Raw genomic sequence first — 14,883 nt, 5'->3', positions numbered from 1 at the left:
GTCTTAGTCACACTACATACATGACACTACTTAATAAACATTCATGTTGGAGTGTTGTATGAATGACAGTACCCAAATGGAAATGGAGAGATGCCAACCATCGGCTTCAACAAAATAACAATGGCAAAAACTAGGACTGCTGAGCCTTCAAATTAACCAGTGCTAATTTGGATTCCACTACCCAAAATAATTTAGTTATGAGTTCTTAAAGCTGAGATCTGCATGAGGTAAAACAGCATCAATAGTCGCCCCCAGGCACATATCTTATTTGTTTTGATTATGAAGAGGATAGTAGCATCGTGGTAAAAACAAGTCGTTGTACATACTGTGCTGTTCTATTGTGTGTGCAATGATGTACGAAGGGGGAAAAAACAGTGTTGGTTTTCGAAGTGTTTTTGTTGTTGTAATATCGCAAATGAACATGGCAGTTTCACCACTACGAATTTAGGGGTTCCAGCTTTAACATGGCAGTTTCACCACTACGAATTTAGGGGTTCCAGCTTTAACATGGCAGTTTCACCACTACGAATTTAGGGGTTCCAGCTTTAACATGGCAGTTTCACCACTATGAATTTAGGGGTTCCAGCTTTAACATGGCAGTTTCACCACTACGAATTTAGGGGTTCCAGCTTTAACATGGCAGTTTCACCACTACGAATTTAGGGGTTCCAGCTTTAACATGGCAGTTTCACCACTACGAATTTAGGGGTTCCAGCTTTAACATGGCAGTTTCACCACTATGAATTTAGGGATTCCAGCTTTAACATGGCAGTTTCACCACTACGAATTTAGGGATTCCAGCTTTAAGGGTTCTTAACTTCTTAAAGCATTGTTGGCTTGTAAGCATTCCACTGTAAGGTCTGCTGTATTTGGCACGTGACAAATAAAATGTTATTTGATTTGAGTTATATGATAGTACTGTTGACTATACTCCTTCTGTTCATGATGCACTTTGGTGATTGAAAAACAGACCACAGGAATTCTGATGTGCTGAATACCATAATTAAATTTGGTTAAGCTTAAGGTTAAAGTCCTACTTAACCAACCATGATAGCAAATAATAAGTAATGAATAATGATCCACTCTCTGTCACACTATGTTAGATGCTGTTAGAGAGAAAGTGTCTCTGACAAAAAAATCACAACCATTCCCATGTTCTTAAGAAAAATAAGTGTTAAGTAAAAAAATAGACAAGTAAAAAGTTTAAAATAAAAGTAACAAATAATTAAACGGCAGCAGTAAAATAACAACTGAGACTCTAAAATAATAACTGAGACCTTTGGCTCTCAGTTTTGCATTAGATACTACAGTAGTTAACAATATTGTGCTACAACTGAGTCACTTGCTTTCATTTCAACCTGTTACAGTAGGGTACTACAATATAGCCTACATGTATGTGAATCCAAATGGTATTAGGTAGCTACAGTAGCTTGTTTTCGAGCAGTTTAAAAGTCAAATAACTGTATACTGGAACTAGCCACTTGGACTAGGATTCATTTAGTTAACATTACATCATTCAGTTAACAAGTAAATTGTTTTTGATTAAATTACATCATTATTGGGTTGATCCCATAGAATGTATAAATATTGATCCAGTTGCCAGAATCTCCAAGATTTGGATCAGACAGAGACATGATCCAGTTGCCAGAATCTCCAAGATTTGGATCAGACAGAGACATATAGGCCTCCTTTAATAAACAGATTGTTTTTAATATCTAGACTGGAGCTCCTTTATCACAAATTAAACAACATGTTAATTGGGTCCCTCATAGCAACAGCAGGAGGGTGTCCACAGACAGGACAAAATGCACTCTGTTTCCTTTGTTCCACTACAGTACAGTATGTGTCCAGATGCTCACTGCAATTCCACAGGTCAGTGACAGGAGTAGAGGCCATGGTAACAGACTCATCAACTTAAATTCTAAGAGAAAATAAAAAGAGTGGTTTTGATCACAAACGGCAAAGTAAATTATTTAAAAAACAAATGTGGAGAGGGCCTGGGCATTTACTTCTGGTTTATGGGCCAAATTAGTTCATAAAAGCTTAGCAGGCCTATTTGAAACCCATTTCCAGGTATACTGTACGTATGAAGCTGAGCTATTATCTCAACTAGCTCTAAATCGCTTCTGCAGTAGCTCATTGAAACCATTACTCTCCCTCTGCCTGCTTGTTCAAAGTGTAAGAGGGGAGGGGGGGGGGTGAAATCACAGGACATCATACCTCCTCTTTCACATTGAGTAAAGTAGATGCTGGAGGTGAGACCGATGAGCTACATGAGGAAAGCAGAACAACCCATTAAACATGAAATAAGCAACAATGTCAGATAAAATATTATTTAAAAAATACATTTAGAATTTCTCCAACAGTTACAGTTGGCAAGCAATACTATTGTCTACAGTAACCTGTCAGCTTCAAAGAACATCCCTCTACATTATTATTCTGCATTTGCTTTACCCGCCTGGCTTGTGTATACAATTATTATTTAATTATTAAATAGACTTCAATCATCAATTATAACAGTATAATTACTGTATATACAGGTAACTGCCAAAATAAAGGAAACACTTCAGTAAATGAGGGATACGGCGGCAGCGTAGCCTAGTGGTTAGAGCGTTGGACTAGTAACCGGAAGGTTGCGAGTTCAAAACCCCGAGCTGACAAGGTACAAATCTGTCGTTCTGCCCCTGAACAGGCAGTTAACCCACTGTTCCTAGGCCGTCATTGAAAATAAGAATGTGTTCTTAACTGACTTGCCTGGTTAAATAAAGGTAAAATTAAAGTATATTGAAAGCAGGTGCTTCCACACAGGTGTGGTTCCTGAATTAATTATGCAATTAACATCCCATCATGCTTAGGGTCATGTATAAAAATTCTGGGCAGTCCATTATTTTGGCTACCATGGCAATGCCCCATAGGATGACAATGACCCCATACACAGGGCACGAATGGTTACCGAATGGTTTGATAAGAATGAAAACGAAGTAAGCCATATGCCAAGGAAATCTAAGTCATCCAATCGCAACATAATTGAACACTTATGGGAGATTCTGGAGCGGAGCCTGAGAAAGCATTTTTTACCACCTTCAACACAACACTTGTGGAAGAATGGTGTAGCATCCCTCCGATAGAGTTCTAGACACTCGTAGAATCTATTCCAAGGTGCATTAAAGCTGTTGGTAGCCCAACGTTCTATTAAGACACTTTATGTAGGTGTTTCCTTTATCTTGGTAGTTATCTGTAACGGCATACAATGATTTACTGGATTTGAACCAAACGGTCACTGAGACTACTGATCATTTGACTCTATGCTAAATTTAGGACAAAACAGCCATCCCATCGGTGCCTGAGCTTTATTTATTCTGAAACTCAAGTGGTTCTTTCAAGGTTTAACTCATAGTTACCAGGTCACACCTGACACCAGGAAAACACAACATCACTGAGGGCTCTATTTTAACAAACCTAACGCAATGTTAAATCTTAGCACTGGCGGTTCAGTGGTATTAAAAATATTTTCAATATTTTTTACAACTGGAATTATGGGTGCAGTAGATGAGAGGCACGAAAGGGCTGAGTTTTGATGAATAAACAAGTTGTATGTGTCGATGATTGACTCTTCACTGACCAATCGGAACGTGCTCCATGACTAAATATGCGGTTTCTTGAAGTTGTGTATTTACAGTTTTATGTATTGCGTTGGAATCAACTCCAATTCAAATGTTAGTACGTTATAGGCTAGTTAGTTAAAAATAGTCTACAGAAACTAAATGTATGTAGGTCTATCCCATCTTTTCTAAATATGTTGAACATGTAAGAAGCCTAATTGTATGGCTTCAATATGGAAATATACAGTTTAACATAGCATTCACACTGATATAGGGGCTAGGCCTATAGTAAATTGAATTAATGTCTGCCATGTCTGAGCCATGGAAACGTTGTCAATAAGCAAGATTAAATTCACTATTGATAAGGCTTCAAAAGAGAGTGAATATTTGTAATCAAATGAAACAACTTGTTTTAAATAGGTTGTCTTAATACAGTTACAGGCACTACAATTCAAGATGGCGCTTAACCATACCTCTAATAAACCTGGTTCATTATCAAAATCCTAAAAATAGAGATGTTTCTATGTTAAATGCACATGTTTAGTATTAGTGGATGGAATTTCTTTGCTTAGCTTTACTTCCTTATGTGTTTCCATTCCCCTTTAAAAATAGTTTATTTTCTTGTCTCTACACTTTACATTTTAGCCTCAAGGCAAAAGCACAGAGTTAGCCTACTAATAGCTAACAAAATCTCTTCACCAAGTAATGCTAGCCTATCAAAAATGAATGATTATCCCTCTTATACAAATATAAAAGTACTGTAGGCCTACCTTACAACAAAGCATGCTTAATTTTGATCAAAATCATGCAAATCATTAGGCTTCATGTGGCAAAAGCAAATTGCAACTGAAAACGTGGGTATAATTCACCGGGAGTTGAGATGTTGGCCTGATTTATATGGAAACCCATTCCCGCCACCCAAAAATAAAGGTTGTGTTTCTTCATTTGTGCCATTGTGTGGCGATATCTATCTATCTACGCTGCAGCGGGCCGCTGGTAAATGTGTGGCGAGCAGGCATTTGCCCCAGCACTTTGATTTGGTTTAATAAAAAATATTGACACAAAAGCGTCGAAAAGAGGGTCAAAGCACTGTTGTTTAGACTGATTTGCCTCATGATTTGTTTGACAGGATGTTAATGTTTTCATCCTCCCTAGGGTTTTTCCAGGATTTAATATTTTTTTTAAACCATATGACCAGACCAAAAAATTATTCACATCGTAGGCCATATAAAACAGTTTTTATTTACAGTTGGTTTATTAGTCATACCACCACTCTGGGATCTGTTGTGCCACCTTTGAAATCACCACACAATGTTACAAATTAAAAAACATTCTATTCGTATGATCTATCTCAAAATGTTGACTTATGCAGTTTTACTTGCATATCTCAACATTTTGAGGTAGTGCTTGAGACGTGATAATTTCACAAGTTTACACAACGGTATTGTCTCTAGAGAATCGATCCCTCGAGAACCTGTCGAAAATGTCCCTTTGCTATCGTCATTGTGAAAACGGTCTAAGAGGACTATAGATTTTAAAAGATGAGACATTGAGGATTGTAAACACTGATGTCACATGAGCAAGTCAAACACCTGTGAGTCGAAAGATGAACTTCACTTTTCATGTCATAAAACATATACAGTGCCAATGTTTATGATCACTATGTTTGATGTACAGTTACCAGATGACATGGCATCATTCCCTGGGTTGTTCTGAACAGAATCATGTTTGTCTACTGTGAAGAAAATGTATCACGGCACACGCACCTGAATGCGCTCATGATTCCTTTCTAATCCGCACCAAAATGACATTGTTTCTCTGAATTGCATTGTGAAAACCTAACACTGATATATCGTATTTTATAACTTTGGGTTGCATAAACAACAACAGTAATTATGTGATGGCTGGGATGCAGGGTTGTGTTCCAAACAAAACTACTACAATTGTGCTTGCCCTAGTTCCTTAACGGCAAGGCTAGGAAAGCTCAAAACAGCACCTTATAGTTGAAGACTGTTCTTTGAACCATAAAAGGGCATTGGAATTACTTAGGAAATGTGCGCACTTTGGAGAGGTGTGTGGCCATTTGGAGATATCAGTTAGTACTCTCACTCAAATCCTTGTAATTATTTTGTCTTATGCTGTATGAATTTTCCATGAATATTCTTATCATGTTACTGAATGTATCCAAAGCATTTTCAGATTTCGTTATAAACAAATATGTCAACATACAGTAAATCTAAAATGCACATAAAATCAACAGTGTAATGTTTGGATTCAGCTTTGTGTCAGGTGAAGTGTTGTGTCCTCACATTTGGTCTGATAATTCCCCCATAATCTCCAGTGTTCCCTTTCAATTGCTACCAGATTCTTCTGTACGAAACATTTAAATGTATCCCTATCTGTATAGGCCAATTCCCACGAGTCTAAAGGGTTAAGGGAAAGTTAGGCTATGCATTTCGCTACACCTGCAATAACTGCTAAATATGTGTATTTGACCAATAAAATGTGATTTGATGCTTGGTTTTGTATCAAAATAAACAAAATGGGCAGAAAACAAATGTTATGTTTCACTATATTGTATCACTCCATTATATTGGTATCACTCCACGGTGGAGGGATACATCCGAGTAAGGATTTACGCCCGTGTACACCTGTGTCACGGCTGGGGTCCACCCCTATATATAGACCCCGTGGCCACGACACATGTTCTATTTCATTTTCTCGGCGGACGTCTGTACGGTTTGAGGTACAAACTTTATGAAGTTCGCTTGGTAAGTCACTGGTAAGTGTGTAATATCTTGCGTAGAAGTATACTCACTGGCTGTTTACAGCGTGGAGCATGTGGCTTGGCCACATGGCCAGCTCCTCTTCTTGAGTGCTCCCCTCTTCTTCAGTGCTCCACTCGCTGCGTGCGGTTGATCTGCATCTTCCGCCTGTGGTTTGTCGTGCTTGTGTTTCGTTAGTGTTACACTATGACTCTGTGTCCATCTATTAATATATTGGTGGCTCTTGCTGCCACAAACTGGATGTACCTTACACAAATTTGCCGACTGGCTTGTTTTGTGTGTGTTGTGAATTGCTTTAACATGCTGTCCCCACGCTATAGGCATGGTTTCTCTGCTAATTACCCTACATGGGTTCTCTGCTAATTACCCTACATGGGTTCTCTACTAATTCCCCTACAGGTTTTTTTTGTTCTTTCTCTTGTTCTTTCTCTGCAGAATGTAAGAGTATGGTGGTGGGCTGCCATTACGTTGAGACATTAACTTTGGAGTTCCTTAACGGAGTTACTCCATCATACGGTGCTGTTTTTTGTTTTCTGCTTGGATATTAAACATTCTAGGTAAAATCGCAGTTGGCGTAAAACAAAAACAAAAAAACACAAATCAAATCCATTACCTGGTTGCCGTTTTTTTTTTTTAATTATGGCTGTTTTTCCCACAGGGGCCTTCCCCTGGGTTTGCAGAGGTACTGGGTAATTTATCCCTCACCGGGTTCCTATTCCTCCGGGCGGGTCACAACATAAGCTCTCCCAGGGCGTCGCACCCCTGCTCTGTGGCCTTATTGGCTGAGCTTATGGCTTCCCTTTGTGACAGGTGTCAACCGTCACCGCCATAGGGACGTGCCTGGGGGACCCATGCGCTCAGGGCGCCAGAGGAGAGGGAAGGGTGTGTTCCCTGACACACCCTTCCCCGGCCGCTTCTCCCGGTCTCAAAGGGCAAAGTGGGAAGAGTGTGTGGAGTCCCCTTGGGTGTTGTCCTCAATGCTCGAGGGGTACTGACTCCAATTCCGGTGCTGGCCTCCGTTCTTCAGGGTCCTTCGTGTCACCACGGTGGCCGACCCTCTAAAGAAAACCCTGCGGCTGGAGATTTCCTCACTCCTTGACAAGGGTGTTGTCTGCAGGATTGAGACATCAGAACAGCTAGGTGGGTTCTACTCCACTTATTTTGTGGTCCCAAAAAGAGACGGAGCGTTTCAACCGATTCTGGACCTCCGCAACCTCAATAGGTACTTGAAGGTACTGAGATTCCACATACTGTCCCCAAGACCACGTGTTGTAGGGACCAGTGGTTTGTGACGCTGGACATGATGGATGCGTACTTCCATGTTCCTGTTAACCCAGCTCATTGGCGGTACCTCTGATTCGCTTTCGAAGGGACGGCTTACAAATTCATGGTTCTACCCTTGGCACCCTGTTCTTTCACCAAGTGCATGGGCACTGTCCTGGCGCTTCTCACGTCCCGAGGATTGTTGATCCTCAATTACCTGGACAATTGGCTGATTGTGCACCGACCAGGACCCAGGTCCTGTCAGACAGAGACGTGCTCCTGACACACATCGGTGGGCTGGGCATTACTGTAAATGACAAGAGTCGTCTGATGCCCACCAGAGTGTGGGCTTCATTGGCATGTAACTAGACTCGGTCCTCATGAGAGCATGCCTGCCCACCAGAAGGGTTCAGGCGACCTTATCTTGCCTCAACTACTTTCGGCAGGGGATCCACCCTAACCTGCCAACGCCTGTGGGCTTGCTGACGGCGGCCTCGTTGTTGATTCCCCTGGGCCTGCTCCATCTCCGGCCTCTTCAATGGTGGTTCAACTTCCACGAGCTGCACCCAAAGCGCCACAGTCACCACCAGCTTTGGGTGACCACACAGTGCCTCAGGGCATTGTTGAGGTGGCGCTGTCACTCCTTTCTCTCAGGTGGGGTAGAGATGCTGAGGATGTGCCGGAGTGAGCTGGTCAGCACAGACGCCTCCCAGATCAGCTGGGGGTGTGACCAAGGGCAGGTCGGCCAGTGGCTGTTGGCTACCCCCTTGGAGAGGCAGACTCATCAATACACTACAGCTCCGAGCTATACTGCTGGCCCTGCAGTCTTTCCTTCCACATCTGAAGGGAAGACATGTCCTTGTGAGAATGGGTAACACCACAGTGGAGGCTTACATCAACCATCAGGGTGGACTGAGGTCCCACCGCCTCCATATTATGGCACAGGAGCTCCTTCTCTAGGCTCAGTGATGTCTAGCGTCTCTACATGCAGTGCACATACCATGCATCCGATGCTCTCGAAGGAGGGCCTGCCAACTTGGGACTGGAGCCTACATCCGCAGGTGGTGCAGCACCTGTGGGACAAGTTCGGAAGGGTGCAGGTGGACCTGTTTGCCTCCCTGGACAATGTACACTGCCCCATGTGGTACTCCATGTCGGAGCCACCAGGGCCTCTGGGCTTGGATGCTCTGGCTCACGATTTGCCAGAGCTGGAGCTTACGCATTCCCCCCTTTTTGCCTAATCCAGGCTGTGCTGGACAGGACCAGGATGGCAGAGCATTGTCTGCTGCTGGTGGCCCCATACTGGTCCAGATGACCCTGGTTCAACCTTATCCTGTCCCTGTTGTCTGGGACACCTTGGCAACTTCTCCTGAGACCTGATGTCTCAGGTCGGGTGAACTCTGTGGAATCCGGGGCCGCACCGCCTTAGTCTGTGGGCTTGGCCACTGAACGGCACCAATGGTCCATGTTAGGACTACAGGAGGGTGTAATGAACACCATGCAGAGCGCAAGGGCGCTGGTTACAACCGCGGCATACCAGTTGCGCTGTTGGTTGTTCTGCTCTTGGTGCAGCGGTATTGTGGTATTGAGGTTGTGCCCGAGTCATGCGGGGTGCAGTATGTCCTCCAATACCTGCAGTCTTGCTTGGATGAAGGCTTGGCAGCCTCTACAGAGGGTATTTGGCTGCTATATCTGCCTGCCATGCGGGGTGGATGGGCAGGCCAGTGGGGTGCCATCCCTTGGTCTCCTGGTTTATGAAGAGGGTTTGTCACCTGGGTCCAGCTAGGACCAGCTCAATGGCGAGCTGGGATCTGGATGTGGTCTTGGCAGCTTGGCAAAGCCGCCTTTCGAACAGTTGGAGTCTGCCTCCCTGAAACACCTCTCTATGAAGGTGGTTTTCTTGGTAGTGATTACTTCCATGAAGAGGGTGGGTGAGCTCCATGCTCTTTCAGTAAGTTCTGAGTGCTACAGGATGGACCCTGGGGGAGGAGTATATCTCTCCACCCCAACCCTTCATTCCTCCCGGCAAGCTAGTACCTAGCAAAGGTGCCCATCGGGTAAATGTGGCACCTCCCTCTGCGGTAGGTTCAGTAGTCCTGGGCGGCACCTCCCCTTCCGGGGACTGTGCCGGGACCTACCCCTTCAACATTGACGGCCCCTGCGTCTTGGTCCCGCGCTGGGACTGTTCCGCTGGTTGGCCAGGTCTCTCTTGCACCGACTAATCTGGTACGGGTATACCAATATATTGGAGTGATCCAATATAGTGAAACATAACGAAGGTTACGTATGTAACCACGGTTATGTGAGCTATACGGATCACTCCAATCCTCTATGGAGCTAGAGGCGCCTCGAAAATGATGTTGAGAACGTGTGTCGCGGCCATGGGGTCTATATATAGGGGCGGACCCCGGTTGTGACAGGTGTACATGGGAGTAAATCAGTAAATCCTCACCTCGGATGAAAATGGTCAATTTTGTGCTTGTTTTTAAGGACACACCTCAAATATTGCCACCACTTACAGCTCAGCGCAAGCGAGCTGATGTTAGACTGGTAATTTGCTGAACCTGGCATAAGGGGTGGAAAATGCCAGTGTGTTTGACACTTGCGCCTCCTTAGCGCCAGGCGAAAATAGAGCCTAATCATGAGCGCAATCACTTGTTAAAGCTTGTTCGTGGGAAAGACATATAGGTCTGTGGCAGTTAAAGTTGGGGGCTTATCACTTTAGTCATACAAGCATGGACAGAGTTGTATGGCCAAGTATGGATAATTTTCAACATTCATTTGAGATCATTCAAGACAACCTCTCAGCTCCTCTGTAATTATAAACGGCCAAACAAGCTGAGACCAGGGACAGTGACTACTTCATTTTTAAGAGCAAGTTACTTTCAATAGTTCATCTTTAAAGTGAACTCACTGATTTATTTCTCAGCCATCAGCATGAAGCATTATGTTTAAACAACTTGGCTTGGCAGCATGTTGAGGCCTTGCCAACCATGGCAGTAGCCACTGCCATCTCATCATGTAACATGCATATCTTGCTGATTTACTCTACATAAGGATTTCATGGGGCAAAGGAGCATGTAGAGATTGAGTTTATTTTCAAACCTACCTTCCAAATTGCCTTGAAGCATTCTCAAAAAACTTGGCTTTGGAAGCAACACTGAAAAAAAGAGTAAGAGAAAGACAGATGAATCCCAGATGATCCCTGAGACATGTTAGGCTTACAGCTTACCAAACACTGCTGGAGTACAATGACAAATGTTACGGGCAACATTTTCAGCCCTGGCAATGTGAAAATGACATGAAACTTAGAATAGGATGTTACACAACAACTGTAGTATTTGAAATAGACAGGAGATCACCTATAATACAAAAGGAGTTTGGAATAATACAGCTTGTGACCTCATTGCCTACATCTGTGGAGCACACTGTTCACTTGAGATCCACATGAATGATTACCACAATCACATGGACATTGTAAACGAGAGCTTTTGAGATGCATTACAGTGAAAGTATTATTAGTAACACAGTTTTCCTTTTGTGCATTTTAGCTGTATTTAGTGGGCAGAAAATATCTCCCTAAATCTATTATGGCATTGCACGGCATACCCCTTGTAAAACAACAGGGGCAGGCATGAACGGAGTACAAGGGTCAATGGTGAGTAGCAAAATATAGGTTATTTTGTTGCTACAATGTGATATCAAATAGGACACTGAAGCTGAAATCATAGCGGGGGATTTCTGAAAAGACTAGTGAATAATAAGAAAATACACTGACTAAGACTTCATGTACACCTTTCCAGAACCAAGTCTCTCAACGTTGCCGCTTGCTATAGACCACCATCTGCCCCCAGCTGTGCCCTGGACACCATATGTGAATTGATTGCCCCCCATCTATCTTCAGAGCTCATGCTGCTAGGTGACCTAAACGGGGACATGCTTAACACCACAGTCATCCTACAAGCTAAGCTTGATGCGCTCAATCTCACACAAATTATCAATGTACCCACCTATTACAACCCCAAATCCGTAAACACGGGCACCCTCATAGATATCATCCTAACCAACTTGCCCTCCAAATACACCTCTGCCATTTTCAACCAAGATCTCAGCGATCACTGCCTCATTGCCTGCATCCGTAATGGGTCTGCGGTCAAACGACCACCCATCATCACTGTCAAACGCTCCCGAAAACACTTCAGTGAGCAGGCCTTTCTAATCGTTCTGGCCCGGGTATCCTGGAAGGATATTGTTCTCATCCCATCAGTAGAGGATGCCTGGTTATTCTTTAAAAATGTCTTCCTCACCATCTTAAATAAGCATACCCCATTCAAAAACATTTAGAACCATGAACAGATATGGCCCTTTGGTTCTCTCCAGACCTAACTGCCCTTGACCAGCACAACAACATCCTGTGGCATTCTGCATTAGCATTGAATAGCCCCCGTGATATGCAACTTTTCAGGGAAGTTAAGAACAAATATACACAGGCAGTTAGGAAAGCGAAGGCTAGCTTTTTCAAGCATAAATTTGAATCCTGTAGCACTAACTCAAAAAGGTTCTGGGACACTGTAAAGTCCATGGAGAATAAGAGCACCTCCTCCCAGCTGCCCACTGCACTGAGGCTAGGAAAAAATGTCACCACCGATAAATCCACTATAATTGAGAATTTCAATAAGCATTTCTCTACGGCTGGCCATGCTTTCCTCCTGGCTACCCCTACCCCGATCAACAGCCCATCAACCCCCACAGAAACTCGCCCAAGCCTCCCCCATTTCTCCTTCAACCAAATAGCTGGTGTTCTGAAAGAGCTGCAAAAATCTGGACCCCTACAAATTGGCCGGGCTACACAATCTGGACCCTCTCTTTCTAAAATGATCTGCAGAAATTGTTGCAATCCCTATTACTTGCCTGTTCAACCTCTCTTTCGTATCGTCTGAGATTCCCATAGATTGGGAAGATGCCGCGGTCATTCCCGTCTTCAAAAGGGGGAGACATTCTAGACCTTAACTGCTACAAACCTATATCTATCCTACCCTGCCTTTCTAAGTTAACAAACAGATTACCGACCATTTCGAATACCACTGTACATTCTCCGCTATGCAATCTGGTTTCAGAGCTGGTCATGGGTGCACCTCAGCCCCGCTCAAGGTCCTAAACGATATCACAACCGCCATCAATAAGAGACATTACTGTGCAGCCGTATACATCGACCTGGCCAAGGCTTTCGACTCTGTCAATCACCACATTCTTATCGGCAGACTCAACAGCCTTGTTTTCTCAAATGATTGCCTCGCTTGGTTCACCAACTACTTCTCTGATAGAGTTCAGTGTGTCAAATCGGAGGGCCTGTTGTCCGGACCTCTGGCAGTCTCTATGGGGGTGCCACAGGGTTCAATTCTCGGGCTGACTCTCTTCTCTCTATACATCAATGATGTCGCTCTTGCTGCTGGTGATTCTCTGAACAACCTCTATGCAGATGACACCGTTCTGTATACCTCTGGCCCTTCTTTGGACACTGTTAACAAACCTCGAGATGAGCTTCAATGCCATACAACTCTCCTTCCGTGGCCTTCAACTGCTCTTAAATGCAAGTAAAACTAAATGCATGCTTTTCAACCGATCGCTGCCCACACCTGCCCGCCCGTCCAGCATCACTACTCTGGACGGTTCTGACTTAGAATATGTGGACAACTACAAATATCTAGGTGTCTGGTTAGCCTGTAAACTCTCCTTCCAGACTCACATTAAGCATATCCAAACCAAAATTAAATCTGGAATCGGCTTCCTATTTCGCAACAAAGTATCCTTCACTCATGCTGCCAAACATACCCTCGTAAAGAACTGACCATCCTACCAATCCTCGACTTCGGCGATGTAATTTACAAAATAGCCTCCAACACGCTACTCAACAAATTGGATGCAGTCGGCCATCTGTTTTGTCACCAAAGACCCATATAATACCCACCACTGCGACCTGTACTCTCTTGTTGGCTGGCCCTCGCTTCATACTCGTCGCCAAACCCACTGGCTCTAGGTCATCTACAAGTCTCGCCTTATCTCAGCTCACTGGTCACCATAGCAGCAACCACCCATAGCACACGCTCCAGCAGGTATATCTCACTGGTCACCCACAAAGCCAATTCTTACTTTGGCCACCTTTCCTTCCAGTTCTCTGCTGCCAATGACTGGAACGAACTGCAAAAATCTCTGAAGCTGGAGACTCTTATCTCCCTCACTAGCTTTAAGCACCAGCTGTCAGAGCAGCTCACACAGAGTACCTCATCCCCATACAGTATTTATTTATCTTGCTCCTTTGCACCCCAGTATCTCTGCTTGCATATTCATCTTCTGCACATCTATCATTCCAGTGTTTAATTGCTATATTGTAATTATTTCGCCACCATGGCCTATTTAGTGCCTTACCTCCCTTAACCTACCTAATTTGCACATAGTGTATATAGACTTTTCTACTGTATTATTGACTGTATGTTTGTTTATTCCATGTGTAACTCCGTGTTGTTGTATGTGTCGAACTGCTTTGCTTTATCATGGCCAGATCGCAGTTGCAAATGAGAACTTGTTCTCAACTAGCCTACCTGGTTAAATAAAAGGTGAAATAAAATACAAAAAAGCCTCTTGACTATATAATGCTTTCCAGCTCAACTCTGAAACAGAATAACAAATGTTTGGAGAGGAGTAAACCAGACAGACTATGTTGGCAACAAATGCAGTCAATGGAATCGGTATGGTGTGGAGGGTTCATTAGGAAAAGGGGATACAACTTCATGTGATATTTCAATTTTACAGGAGAAACATTTAACAAGGGACTTACAAGGACTGGAAGAAGACCAAAAGGAAACTCATAGCTAACATTTTGTGATTGTTCTCTTGATTACAATTTGAATCAGTCTGGATGGAGTGTCTGGGTCTGGCTGAGTTCTAAGATCTACTTACTACGACGCTGGGGTGTCCTCGCTGGGGGCTGCAGCGGGGCTCTTGTGGGGTGCAGGGTATCGGCTAGGGGGGTCAGGGGGTCTGGTTGGAGGTCTGCAGATGGCAGGCTTCTCAGCTAGAGACCTCGTTTTTATCATGCCGTCACTTTTTGCTGCAATGCGAGGAAGGAAAATCTTAGGTAAACTGTTGTAAAATGTAGATTCAAAATGAAAAAAGCTAACAATGTTTGAAAAGCCACTTTCCAATTTCTCTTCTCATTGCACATGATATGACAT

The 14,883-nt window shown here is 43.6% G+C and overlaps 1 protein-coding gene across 1 annotated transcript in view; it reads right to left on the bottom strand.

The window, feature by feature from the left end:
• Nucleotides 1–442: 442 nt before the first annotated feature.
• The window catches only part of LOC112250248 (oligophrenin-1-like), a 34,694-nt gene continuing 20,253 nt past the window's right edge, over nucleotides 443–14,883 (bottom strand). Inside the window, exons 21-24 of the mRNA XM_024420227.2 lie at nucleotides 14,609–14,759; nucleotides 10,761–10,811; nucleotides 2,221–2,269; nucleotides 443–1,921 (exon numbers count right to left, since the gene is read on the bottom strand). Of these exons, the coding sequence (XP_024275995.1) occupies nucleotides 1,910–1,921; nucleotides 2,221–2,269; nucleotides 10,761–10,811; nucleotides 14,609–14,759 (263 nt within the window). The 3' untranslated portion in view covers nucleotides 443–1,909. The remainder of the gene's footprint in view (nucleotides 1,922–2,220; nucleotides 2,270–10,760; nucleotides 10,812–14,608; nucleotides 14,760–14,883) is intronic.

The sequence above is a fragment of the Oncorhynchus tshawytscha genome, linkage group LG30 (genome assembly GCF_018296145.1).
Source record: "Oncorhynchus tshawytscha isolate Ot180627B linkage group LG30, Otsh_v2.0, whole genome shotgun sequence".
NCBI lineage: Eukaryota > Metazoa > Chordata > Actinopteri > Salmoniformes > Salmonidae > Oncorhynchus > Oncorhynchus tshawytscha.
Note: the sequence above shows the minus strand (reverse complement) of the source record. Positions and strands in the feature narration are given on the sequence as shown.